Here is a 13562-nt window from a genome sequence, read left to right as displayed (position 1 = left end):
AACCAATAGAGCCTTCACAAAAACACATGTGTGGACAACACATTTAATTTTAGTCTAAACTTAAATAGAATAACCTAAATCACACTGAATAACCAAAAAGCTCTGAAATCCCAAACTGATTAACCCTTTATGCAATGAAAAATAGTGCATCAGGATTATCAGAAAGAGTAACAATCAACCATGTTCCCGGACATTCATAGACAACCTTATTAACAGTACAAGAAATACTTATAATAAGATGGTCAATTCTTTAGTGTTTGTAACCTGGATGAAAAAAGATGTTGCAGCCAATGCAGGAGAATTCTATATTAGACTTTGTCCTCTGGAGTGGTTGGCTGTCCTCAGCTGGAGGCTTCCAGCAGCATAGACCTTCCTTCCGAATAGGTCCATGCGTTCAGCTTCCTTAGACTTAAGGGCCGGTGCCTGTTGCTCCTGACACTCCTTCTCATTTACTGCTGAGACCACCAGAGAGCAAGGGTGTGAGAAGAGGTACTCGTAGCCCTCGGAAGGGACGAAGTACTTCCTCTCAACTCCTCTGGAGGTGGGCGGGATGGAGGCTGGTGTCTGCCACAGGGTCTTATTAGTGCTTTGGATGGTCTTTATAATGGCAGTGCCACCCGGGAAGGCCCTTCTGGGGCAAGAACGTCCACCATCGGGTCCTCTGTCTTGATCGCTTCCTCCACCTGCAAGCTCATGTTGCAGGCGATGTGATGGAGGAGGTCTTGGTGTGTCCTGTGGTCAATGGGCGGGGGCCCTACGGCTGATGCTCCTGCTAACATCTTGTGAGGTGAGGAAGATGAGGTTCCCAGCAGTGGTACAGGGTCCTCCCTGGCCCTTGAGTTGCCTGGGTTGCTCTTGGACTGCACCAGGCTCCAACACTGGCTCCTCAGGGACAGATGTCTTGTGAGGTGCTGGCAGGTATTGGGCAGGTGACATGCCCACCTCCTCAGTCTGCGAGGGCAGCCAGGAGAGGATCGCTTCAGCTCCCCGTGGAGCAGGTCTATCCTTAGGTGACTGGGAAAGAGGGCATCCTGAGGTCACCGATCTAGATCTTCTGGAAGGGGTACCCTGGGCCTGATGGTAAGCCCAGTGGGTCCATTTCACGGAGGGTTCCACTGTGGCTGCCAAGCTACATGCACGTCTCTTCAGCACCTGCTCAACCTGTGCCAACTGCGCCTCCAATAGTAGGAGTCTATCAGAGTCTGAAGAACCCAAGGGCGAAGACCATGGTGGTGCTGAGGCCCCATGAGTTGGCCATCGGTGCTGTGAGGAAGAAACAAGGGACCAGTGCCATGACGACCTTGCCGATGACCGGTGCCAACAGTCTGGTGAGGGAGACCAGTGCCACCTGTCTGGTGATGGCCATCAGCTTCTGCGCTCTGGTGCCACTTGTAAGGGCGTTATGGACCGGTGCAGAGGTATGCTTGGTGCTGGGAAGATGGAGTGCTGCACCGCCGGTGCCAGGCACTTTCCCGCTGAGCACGGTGCTCGGGAATGATGTGGTGATGGCGATCAGGAGTGGTGCCGGGCACGATGCCAGACTGGCGACTGAGCGCTACACATTGCAGGCTTGCCTCTGGACGGTGCCGGTCTCACTGGTACTGGAGACTTGTTCCTGATGACCAGGGGGCTGGGCCACAGTCATCTCTCTGAGATCCCTTGCAGCCTTGAAGTGTCCAGGGTGGAGAGTGGCTCCAATACTTCCACCTGGCCGTGCCCTGCTGGAGAGTCACTTTGCACCCGACTAAACAGTGCCTTCTGGGGTGCTGGAGTTGACGGCACCAACTCATGATGCCTGGGAGCCGGTTCCTTCCGTGCGTGCTGCGAAGCATCCCCTGGCAGTCCAGGAGCTCTGCAAGGGGAGCGTCCTCTCTCAGGCTTTTTGCATTTGTGAGGCACCCAAGAAGTGGAGTGGTGCCAGGGCCCTGTGCCTATTTGTGGTGCCGGGGATCACTGATGCTGAGGGTCTCCTGCAGTAGAGTCCTTCCTTGGCCCCCAATTGCAAACCGACACCGGAGCGCTCTGCACTGAGGCGCTCGGTCCCAAGCCTTGGCGGCCCACAGGCACTGGGTGAAGTGCAGATTCCATGAACAGCTGCCTCAAACGGAAAACGCAGTCCTTCTGAGCAATCCCACAGCTGAGGAAGAAGGCAGTGCTGGTCTATAAACTGACCTGGTTTAGAGGGAAAATGAAGGCAGCTGACGAAAGAAAGACAGAGAGACAGACAGAGAGAACGAAAGACGAATATAAATCAGAAGTTAGGAATTGTAGAAAACTGATCAAGAAAGCCAAGGGATAGATACAAGGAGAAATCTATGGCCAGCCAAGTTTGTACAATAAGGAGTTTTTTTTAAATATATTAGGAACAACAAGAATCCTAACAACGGTATGGGCCCATTATTAGATGGAAATGATAGAATCACCAATAATAATGCAGAAAAGGTAGAAGTGTTAAATAAATATTTCCGTTCTGAATCTGGGGACAAAACATGATCTAGCCCAGGAATTGGCAAGACTTTGGCACATGGCCCATCAGGGAAACGCAATGGCAGGCCAGAACACTTTGTTTACCTGCAGCGTCCACAGGTTCGGCCGATCGCAGCTCCCACTGATCGCGGTTCACCGTTCCAGGTCAATGGGGACTGCGGGAAGCAGTGTGGGCCGAGGGATGTGCTGGCCGCTGCTTCATGCAGCCCCCATTGGCCTGGAACGGTGAACCACGGCAAGTGGGAGCTGCGATCAGCTGAACTTGCAAATGCAGCAGGTAAACAAACCGTCCTGCCCTGCCAGCGGATTTCCCGGACAGACCGCATGCCAAAGGTTGCTGATCCCTGATAAAGCCTCATTGCGAAATGGTAATACTCTCTCCATTCCACAAGTACCTCTGGAGGATGTTAACAGCAGCTACTGAAGTTACACATTTTATAATCAGCTGATCCAATGACTTTTACCCAACAGTTTAAAAGACCTGGGTGAGGAACTTGCTGGACCATTACACTGATTTTTAACAAATCTTGGAGCACTGGGCAAGTTTCAGAAGATTGGAAGAAAGAAAGTTGTGCCAACTTTTCATAAGGGCAAATGGGATGAAGTCGGTAATTAGACACCTTTCAGCTTGACATCAGTCCTGGAGAAGACACTGAAGCAGCTGATAGGGCACTCCAATTAAGAACTGAAGGAGGATAATGTGGATAATGCAAATTAGCACAGGTTTATGGATACTAGATCCTGTCAAACTAACCTGTTATCTTTTTTTGATAAGATGACAAGTTTGATTGATTAAGGTAATAGTGTTGATGTAACGTACTTTGACTTCCTACTACATGGCATTTTCTTACAAAATGAGAATATAAAATTCACATAGCACACATTAAATAGATTAAAAACTGGCTAACTGATGGGTCTCAAAATATAACTGTAAATGGGAACTCATCATTGAACACGTCTGTGTCCAGCGGGGTCCCAAAGGGATTGGTTCTTGGCCCTATGCTATTCAACATTTTTATCAAGAACGTGGAAGGAAACATAAAATCATCACTGATAAAGTCTGCAGATGACACAAAAATTGGGGGAGCCATAAATAATGGAGAACAGGGCACCGATTCAGAGTTATCTAGGTCACTCGGTAAACTGAATGCAAGCAAATAATGTATGTTTTAATATGGCTAAATGTAAATGTATACATCTGGGAAACAAAGAACATAGTTGATATGTACAGGATTGAGGAAACTACTCTGGGAAACAGTGACTCCAAAAAAGACTTTGCAGTTGAAATAGACAATCAGCTTAACATGAGCTCCCAGTGTGACACTGTGGGCAAAAGAAATTATGTGATCCTGGGATGCTTAGAATCTATGAACTCTAAATTTTGTAAAGTCAATAGAGACAGATGGGTTAAACTGAGTCCTTATGAGACACTAAATGTAGTTTATTTCTTCTAATTAGGTCTGACTCTGATTCCACTGTTTAATTCTGGTTTAGCCTATGATTCTTTGGATATATAATTCACCTTAATGAGTGTTTCACCAGACACAGGATGACAGGAAGTTAAATGAACTGTGACACCTGGAGACCTAAACGAAAATATGGACATTGGAGACTCAGATGAAAGCCTATCTGCCCCTTCCAAAATCATCTGTCACCTTTTGAAATGTCTGCTTAAGTAAGGCTCACAGTTCTAATATCCCATCTGTTTTAGGCCAGAATTCCACTGGCATGCAACCATTTAGGAACTTCTATATTCCCTCAAGTCTCAAAGCACTGAAATTCACAGTAAACATCAACAACTGAATATAAACGCATTGTAAGGAAGATACACTATAAAGGAAAAAAGGAGTTAAAAATTGGGGAGGGGAAAGGGAACAATGGAAATAATAAACGATTATTCAAAAATACAATGAAAAAAGCCAAGTGTTTCAATGAAAAAGCACATAAATGCTATACCATTCCTACCAAAGATAATGGATTGACTTTGCCCCTGGATCTTAGAAACTCTCCCCTCATTGCAAGTTATTTCAGGTCAGATTTATAAAAATGTTAGATTTGCAAATGCAGTTATGATTAGGCAAATGGAGTAATTGTTCACAAAATATGACTAATAACCATGGTTATGTTCATGCAATACAAGTAACTGCACATATGTAAACTGAGACCATTTTGAAGGACCATTTGCCCTTCATTACTACTATTTTGGGGGCTTTTTTAATGCACCCAGTTGCATTATATAATTATTTTTAAAAATAAATATAATTTGGCTTTTGTCAATTCAATCGTGAAAAAAGCCCAGCACAAGATGAGTATGAGTGGTCTAGTAAGACTAATAGATTGAGTTGGTAAAAAAATATTTTGATTCAAGTAATGGTAATTTCACATCACACGCTGTAAGACTCGGCATAACAGTATAAGTGTACCTGTATGAATCTAAAGGAACATGGAATTCCTCTTCAGGCTTAGATACTCCTATTGGCTCCAGCAGTCTAACATCTCTAACCAATTTGTAGATTGTAAATGGGACAGAGAAATGATTCTTGATCTATGATAAAAATGTATACGTCTCATTAAATATATTTCACAAATTTCAAAATGAAAATATGAACTATACATAATGTACAAAAATTAGTAAATCTAATTAGGATGCTCCTTTGCAAACTGAAACTTACAAAGAATTGTCCTCAGAAAGTAACTAATGTGTACATAAAGCAAAAAAATTCAGTGTGAAACATCAAAATAACACCACCACAATCATGCTACTTTGGAGCCCTTACCAATAACAATTAACAATATTACTTGCTTGGAAGAAAACGCTGCATCTTGCAGTACAAATTACATATTGAAAACATATAGCTTAGAGCTGCAGGAGAGCCAATTTAAGCCACAATTTAATAACTACCGTCTTTAAATGGAATGTAACCAAGGTAGCACTTCTATCCATTACAGGTATTTAACATAAAACAGATTTTTATACCGGCATATGCATACAACGTCTCCATTCAAATCCTATAACACATTTAAAATTACAATCTAAAATGTAAATTTAAAGCAATATTACTTACATTTATGAAATAATTGCTTTTACTTTATATGTTCGTGTTTGCTTTTTTGCTGAAGAATAATCTCAAAATGTATTAAGAAAAAAGGAAGCCCAAGTTACTCTCCAGAAGTAAACAAACTCTAAGCAGTGGCCTTGGGCTTATTTAACTTTATGCATTTTATTATGCATTTTATTATACATTTTACCTGCAGAGGAGACCGTATGGTAATAACTTTATTCCCTTCAGCTGCATCTATCTGTACCAGAACAGAGTCCGAGTGGTCGACAAGAGGACTCCGTACACTGTGCAATCGTCGGCCTGGTTTTGCAATGGGGATGTTTGCCACTTCTGTATAGCCTAGAGGCGCTGTTTTACAAAACAACACTGGTATGTGATTCTGCAGACTTACATAACAAATCATTACTATTTTCAAGCAAACATGCAATGCCAGCCCCTTAATAGAATTACCCCATAGCCTCCAACATAAGAAACCCACAGGTTGTGTTTTTGGCCCACCAGAACTAGAAAATGGTTAACCAGAAGGGAAAATTAAAAGTAAGTTTTAAGTCAATAATGGCTGGGAAAATCAAGTATGATACCACCAGCTTCTACAAAAGATACTTGCACCCTCAGCCTATTTGTTTCACACAGAAACAACTCAAGATTCTTAATGAGGAGACAGGGGGAATGCCAGTATTGCAGGATTCACACTATCGTACTCCCTCCAAGGAACTGACCAGCACAACTTGCTATGTGGGAACTCCTGACTATCCCAAAGAGATTGAATCTAACTATATGAAGTGAGTGGTGACAGGTGGATCTCCATTGGGGAGGTCAGCAGGCCAGCTGAGGTGCAATCGCATCAGCTCACAAGCTCTCCCAGTCCTCTGATGGAATGGCAAGATGTTCTACCTGCCTGTGCTTCTTACTAACCTTTAATTCTATTATTACGGAAGTAAAGGAAAAGGGACTTGAATTTTCCCCACTCCTCTTTTCCCACCCAAGTCAGTGTTATGAGAAATTGACTATGGAGTGGCACCCCTGGCTCTAGGAAACATCCAGCAGGGACAAGAGTAAAGACACTTGCCAGCTGGTGGCAAGCAGTTATCTCCAGAGTGAACAAGGAAATTCAGTGGTTAAGTTTGACCACATGGTACCTGGCCTAGTAACTCTCCCCTGAATCTCTTCACCAAGCACAATTGCTATCAACAGTCATCCCTTGCACACTACCTAAGCTCAAAGTGAACAGGCAGCTCTCTTGACGGTATAATGCCGACAGCTTTCCTCGATGCAGAGGTTCCAAAACTGAATATTCCAGTTCCAATTTCTGACCAATTTCTACATCATGAATATCTTCTTTTAAGGTTGAACCAACCACTCGAAGATTGATGTTAGGATGCACTTTGAGAGGGACACCCAGTGCATTTTTCACTGTAAAAGGAGCCCTATCTTTTAAAGAATAATCAAAAGTGGAGGCAGTCCCTTCAGAAAATGCCTGTAAGAAAGTACAACGATAAGATTTTTAAAGGATAGTGGTCATGATAGAATAAAACATCTTAACCAGTTAACATAAAAACATCCATACACAATACTACCTTCTTTACAGAAGCAACAGTATATACTGTATATCACGAAGTATGTGCTTTTGGCATGATTGTATAAAAGCAATATTCAGTATTTTGAAGTAATCTGGTATTACATAAATTAATATACGAGTCGTTTTCACCACGCTAAAACGTAAATTCCACTAACATTATTATAACTTATTATTCATAAATTAACAATAATCATATAAGTCTGATATAATTACCACCTACATAGATAAACCCAATTTATATTTATTTAGTAAAGTATCAGTGAGCAATATCCATACAATAGAACATCTTCTGGGACATGAACAAGCATGTCCTACCTCCTCAGGAGTAAGAGGAAAATACAATAGAAGTTTAGCTCACTGGTGGGCTGCAGAGGCTTGCTTCCATTAAATTTGAAGGGCCAACTGTCAGTAAGTATCTTTTTTTCCCCAGTATGCCTATTGAAAGGCTAGGCTACCCTATAATGGAGACCAGAGACCAGATTGATCATGCACCATGGGGAAGGGCTGCTTCTATGTCTTGTACCAATTCAGATTAAGTTACAAGACTCCCACTCAGTCATTTCCCTCCCACATTTTCTCCCTTTTGAAGTCCTGTGTCAGCACCTCCATTTTCATAGTCAAGGGAGCAGCTGGCTTCTTTCTGAACAAGTCAAACTCACTTTTTAATAGCTAGAAGGATCAACTGTATAGCAAAAGAAAGAATTCACCCCATCACGAAAGACAGAAAATGAGTAAGTGGACTCTCAACCTGACTCGCTGAGCAGAACACTACTAATAAGAATTCAGGACTGGCCACAAACAAAATTAATTCATGACAAGTCCCGTATTGAATAAAATTACCTTGGCTAAATTATTGAAAACAGCAAGACAACATTTGGATATTGTTATATTCATTGTATCCTTTGAAGAGATGTTAACCACAGTTTGTGCTTCAGGAAGAACAATAAAATCATCCCCAGGTATCAAACTTTTATCTTGTATAGGGTTAGTCTTTATCTAAAGGGAAAAAACAGCATTAAACATTCTCTTTGTCTAATTTTATAAGCATGAACACAAACTATTTCTCCAAATTTAAGTAGCTTTATGCAGGTTTGCAATTTTCTCTTAAAATCATACTTCACAAATGTGTTGAGAAATCATTAGCAAATTCCTTTAATATGATCTTGGATATATTATTTATTTCATACTCACCAACATTAAAAGTCAAACATAGCACTGTTTTCTGCACTTTTATAACATACCCTGCTGCACATTTATCATGTGGTGCTCAATGACTAATTGGTTATTATGAATTAATGAGCAATCTGGAAGATAATGGTGCAAGGTGACACTGAGGAACAATAGAATTCCCCATTTTATTTTATTTAATATCAAGACATTAACATTTGGTGGATTCTGTTGCTTTCATTCAGGAAAATAGTCCAATGGCTTTTAGCTGTTTATATATGCAAGGCTAAGAGTTTTTCCATTACCACCAATATTCAGGCTCTTGCATCTCAAGTGGTAATTGCATTCATTTCCAAGATGTCTAAATTAGCACTTAGCTCTTCTCTTCACCTTTGTCATATCATCATCAGCTGGGCCTCTCTCTTTTGAAGATGCCTCCTTAGGCTCCAGGGTCTTGTTAGCAGTACAAAGAGGTAAGCTCCCCTGAAGTGCTTTTCTGATGCCTTCCCTGTGTCTCAGACTAGGGCAGAGTTCTCCTCCAGAGATCTCTTCACCTTTTTGTCCTAAAGTGGTTTTTAGTATCATCACTGTTGGGTGATATTGATTTTTTTGTTTTGTTATTACTTTGTCCTTCTTCAGTTTTTACTAGTTCTTTTAGCTTTTTGACTAGTTCTTTGTTATGCTCTTAAATATTTTTTTTTCTTGAATACCCAGGGTCCCAAAATCCATCAGAAACTAGAAGAGGCTGTAAAAATTCTCTCTCATGCTAAAACGTCAGTTTTAGTCAGAATTTCCAAGTGCAAATCTTATTAAAAAAATGGGATACAATCTGCCTGTGGGGGAAAAAGATTTATTGGAATCCAAAACCAGTACCAGGTGAGAATTAAAGTACATGGCTGTTACTTAAAAATGCACATTGCAATATCCACAAAGGCAGCATTTTCTCCACCTAGGCCTAACAGCATCTCTAAGAAGTGTGGATAATTACAATTCCCTCTCTACACAAGATGTTTTTAATCGCTAGTTAGCAGTGACTATTGTCTTGGCAAGTTCTCCTGAAAGCTTGTGTTGCCCTTCTTGTCAGTAAGACAGATTTAGTATCATGTACAAGGAAGAGGCTATTATATATATTTTGAAGGCAGCCTCCTTGAGAATTCCGCAAATAACATTCAGAATTTTCAACCCTGACAGGTCTGTCTACACTGCAATTAGACACCTACAGTTAGCCTGTGCCAGTTGACTCTGGCTTGTGGGGCTGTGGCTGTTGGGCTGTTCCATTCCAGTCTAGACCTCCAGGTTCAGGCTGCAGCCCAAACTCTGAGACCCTCCCACCTCACAGGATCCTAGAGCCTCAGCTCCAGCCCGAGCCCAGAAGTCTACAGCGCAATTAAACAGCCCTGCAGCCTGAATTAGCTGGCACAGGTTAACCATGGGGTTTTAATAGCAGTGTACACACACCCTCAGTCAAAGAGGACAGTATCTGGGACGTCATGGGTCAGTATCTTAATGCATCAACATGTTAAAAAAAGCTGTATGTTCACAATGAATATTTCATATATTGTCCGTTATGTTTCCGTACTTCAAGTTTTAAATTCCATGGTTTCCTTCCTCCATCAATTCGTTCAATAAGAGGCTCCCACACTGCATAAGTTTCATTGTAATAATGAACCTGAAAGAAAATTAAAATTGGGTTGAAAAGCAAAGCACATTTTTAGATCACTCCTTATAGTAGTTATATTACCATGTTATGAAAGCATATGCATTTCTTCCAACTCAAACTTTCATATAATGGTTCTTTCATTGGGTTAAATATTAACTATTATAAAAACACAGACCGTTTTAATGTGTTTAACAAATATCTTTTATTAAAAAAGAGGTATAACAGACCACACACCAAGCTTAGTTTCCTTACCTTTCATAGCACTAGACTTCTTTCTCAATATATCACTTAGAAATTGTAATTAGCTCTAAATCTGACTTCGCCTGGACATTCTGATAATTCAAGTTAGTCTATTAGTCAATTCCTAATGCATTAATGTAATCATTGTCCCCTCCCACAGCACCAGTGGCAGCATCTGGAGACCCAGAATTCTCAACAGTGTGAGCAGTTCTGGACTCTGTGAGCTGTTTGGTGGGGTTGGGAATTGACCATGGGGTGGGGATGTGTGAGGAAAGGGATTAGAGCGTTAATAGACAGACCCCTGCCAGCACATTCACAGTCCTGAACTACAGGAATATCTAGTGTACAGCTCATTAACATGTGTCCACTAACAAGTTAATGGATTTTCTCACCTTCCCCAGCTGCAGGGACCCATTCCTGCTACTTGGACAACACCAGAGATCATGGAGTAACTCTTGGGGTCTTGGTGACCTCCCAACCCCATGTGGGACTCAACACCCTCCACTGGGGAGAATTCATCAGAAGGAGTTGTGAGGATAGATATTTGTAACACTAGCCAACCATGAGATAGATGCAGTAGCTGTTGATCGTCTGTGGCTACAAGTATACTAGAAGCTAGGGGTGTGATTCCCAGCTTGCATAGACCTACTCACACTAGCCCTCATTGAGCTAGCCTGATAAAACCAGCAATATAGCCGCGGTAGCACAGGTAGCATCAGCAAGGGCCAACGGCCAACTGCCCACAGTATGTACACATAGGGTTCAGGCAGGTTGGTACTCAGGCTGGCTAGCCTGTGCTGCTGCTGCTGCCGTGTCCACACTAGTTTCAACGCACTAGTTCGATGAAGACTAGAGCTCCTACGTCTAAGAATCACACCGCTAGCTCACAGTGTAAACATAGCCTGTATGGAGAAGAGGAAGTACATGAAGCATGATCATGCATATCCAAGATCACCTTTTCCATAGAGATTAAGAGGGATGGGGTTTATCACCAAGACCCCAAAAGGATACGCAAAAATGTTAAAGAAGTAGAGAGGCAGATGATTGTTATTTGATAGGGAATTTTAAAAATAATTGTTTACTTTTTTGGAATCAAGCTACGCACACTGATAACACTATGAAACCACATTACATTATAATGGTTTCTCCCGTCTGCCCCTCCTTCTTTCTCTGTTATCAGTTCTTACACGGATTACATTGTCTCTAATGCGACTGACTTCTTGGGAGTATTGATTATGACTACGTATGCATTTTTACAGCACTGGTACAATGCTAGCCCAATAATTATTGAGGACTTTAAGCACTACTACTTAAAAATCAAACAATTGTCTTTTAGCATTTCAAAACATTTTTCTGCCTGTAACAATTTTAATTTGGAAGCATGAATTGACCCCACTTACCTCCAGTGTCAAGTCAGCAGTGGCACCCAACAGGGAAGACCAGTTTTTAAGTGTTCCTGAAAATGCTGATTCTATTAATAATAAAGGAACAGTGCGATGTCCCAGACCACATTCCAAGGTGATTTGAACTGATTTCACACCAACGTCAAAATTCTCATTTTTCAGAGCGTGCTCACTGTCCGTGAAAGTTTCAGTTGCTTCCATGGCTACATCAACACCAAGGAACCAAGCATTGCACTGGTCAATGGGTTTCACATCCCACAAGTTTCCAGAATCACTTGTTGTCCCTTTGGAATCCTCTTCTTTGGCCTTTGGTTTTATGGCAGCCATTATAGTCATCACAGTATTCAAAATGATTGGTGAAATCTTTAAGAATAAAGAGTCTCATTTGTAGCTTACTTTTTTTTTTTTTATTTTACATGTAAGCCAGATGGAAAACAATTAGACATTGAAGATATACCCCAAAAGTGTGGTATCTGTTACAGGTTATCCACCATCACATAAATAAGGCATGTATCTGATTACACAAACAAGTAACAACTTAAATTTGGAGCACAAAAATGGCCATCATGCATAAGTGTCTCTCACCTATGTTTCCTAAAATCCTCACTAGTTTTCCCACACACATTCTCAGAGTTGTAATAGTATTCTTGATGCTCTAAGTCACAAAGTCTAACCTTCTTACTGTTGTGCACAGAGAGCATATATTTTAACAACGTACTGATATATACAGTGAACACCACCGCTGCTAAAATACTACCTATTTTCTTGTTTAAGCATCAACATTTATGTTAAACACAAAATATTTATTTAAAAAGCTAAACCTGTTGTGTGGTACGGTACATACTCTACAGAACTTCAACCCAAAGTTAATTTTACAGGTAAGCCACCAACATTCTTACTGTCAAGACTTGCTATGAGTGGTGAAATCTGATTTACTGCAATACACCATATGTGCCAGTTACCCTGATATGATTAGAACACACATTATATAAAAATGAAGAGCTAGCAATAATGTCAAGTGAAGATTCTTAATGTAGCTATCCTTAAATTACTGATTAAGCCATTAAGTGAAAGGTATTTTATGACTGTTATTAGTGCTTCATTCTAAGAACTACCAAATTATACCATTTGCACAGAAGTAATTGTGCATAAATTTAAAGCAACTATCGACATAAGTTACAGATGTAGGTCTTGCACTCAGTAATAGGGGAAATGTGTTTTAAAAATAGGAAAAACCAATTGTGAAACCAAAAAGACTGGCTGGAGACTCAGGAAAAAGGGTACTATCTGATTTTTTTTAACTGACCAGATTTCAAACTACCTGACTATACATTAATACTAATTAATCATTTAGTACACTGCATTTTAAAATACCTCTGAACTATCAGTGCTTGTTCATAGTGGTATTACCAAAATGTTTTGACATCCACACCAAAATTACACATAGAATTTTGATGGTCTAAATTGGAAACTTTGGACAGCAATAAAAGAAAAAAAAACATGTTAAAATTTTAATCTGAGAAGTGTAACTGCTTTTTCTAAGTCAATTTTTAACAATATTACTAACCTTTACAATAAGTTGTTCTATTGTCACTGCCATACTTTGCAATCCTGAAACATGTGTCATATTTTCCACAACCAAAGAACAAGGTTGTAACACCTGAAGGAGTATTTGAATTTATGGTTATAAAATAAATTAATTCCAAGCTTCCATCTTTTAAAAAAAAAAAATTTCCCCACATCTTTCTTCTTAATGGCCAAAGAGAGTTAACACTTGGCAAAAAGCATGGAGCTATGCAGCTGTTTCAGGGGAATACAGTCCTCCCATACTGGTTTTATGTGGTCACATAGGAGCTATCCAAATATGGGATGCTGGCATGGAGGCAGGAGCTCCAGTAGCCGGGCACCAGATACTTTCCTGTGAGCAAGAGGACTGAAGGGCAGGGAGGGACAGAGCTGACCAG

General features: G+C 40.9%; 1 protein-coding gene across 1 annotated transcript in view; it reads right to left on the bottom strand.

Annotated features, from left to right (window-relative positions):
- Positions 1-13562, bottom strand: part of VPS13C (vacuolar protein sorting 13 homolog C) — a 191594-nt gene that overhangs the window by 59122 nt on the left and 118910 nt on the right. The window contains exons 53-59 of the mRNA XM_074966157.1: positions 13166-13258; positions 11596-11961; positions 9875-9964; positions 7969-8124; positions 6762-7026; positions 5737-5897; positions 4911-5032 (exon numbers count right to left, since the gene is read on the bottom strand). Of these exons, the coding sequence (XP_074822258.1) occupies positions 4911-5032; positions 5737-5897; positions 6762-7026; positions 7969-8124; positions 9875-9964; positions 11596-11961; positions 13166-13258 (1253 nt within the window). The remainder of the gene's footprint in view (positions 1-4910; positions 5033-5736; positions 5898-6761; positions 7027-7968; positions 8125-9874; positions 9965-11595; positions 11962-13165; positions 13259-13562) is intronic.

Source organism: Natator depressus, chromosome 10 (assembly GCF_965152275.1).
Source record: "Natator depressus isolate rNatDep1 chromosome 10, rNatDep2.hap1, whole genome shotgun sequence".
NCBI lineage: Eukaryota > Metazoa > Chordata > Testudines > Cheloniidae > Natator > Natator depressus.
Note: the sequence above shows the minus strand (reverse complement) of the source record. Positions and strands in the feature narration are given on the sequence as shown.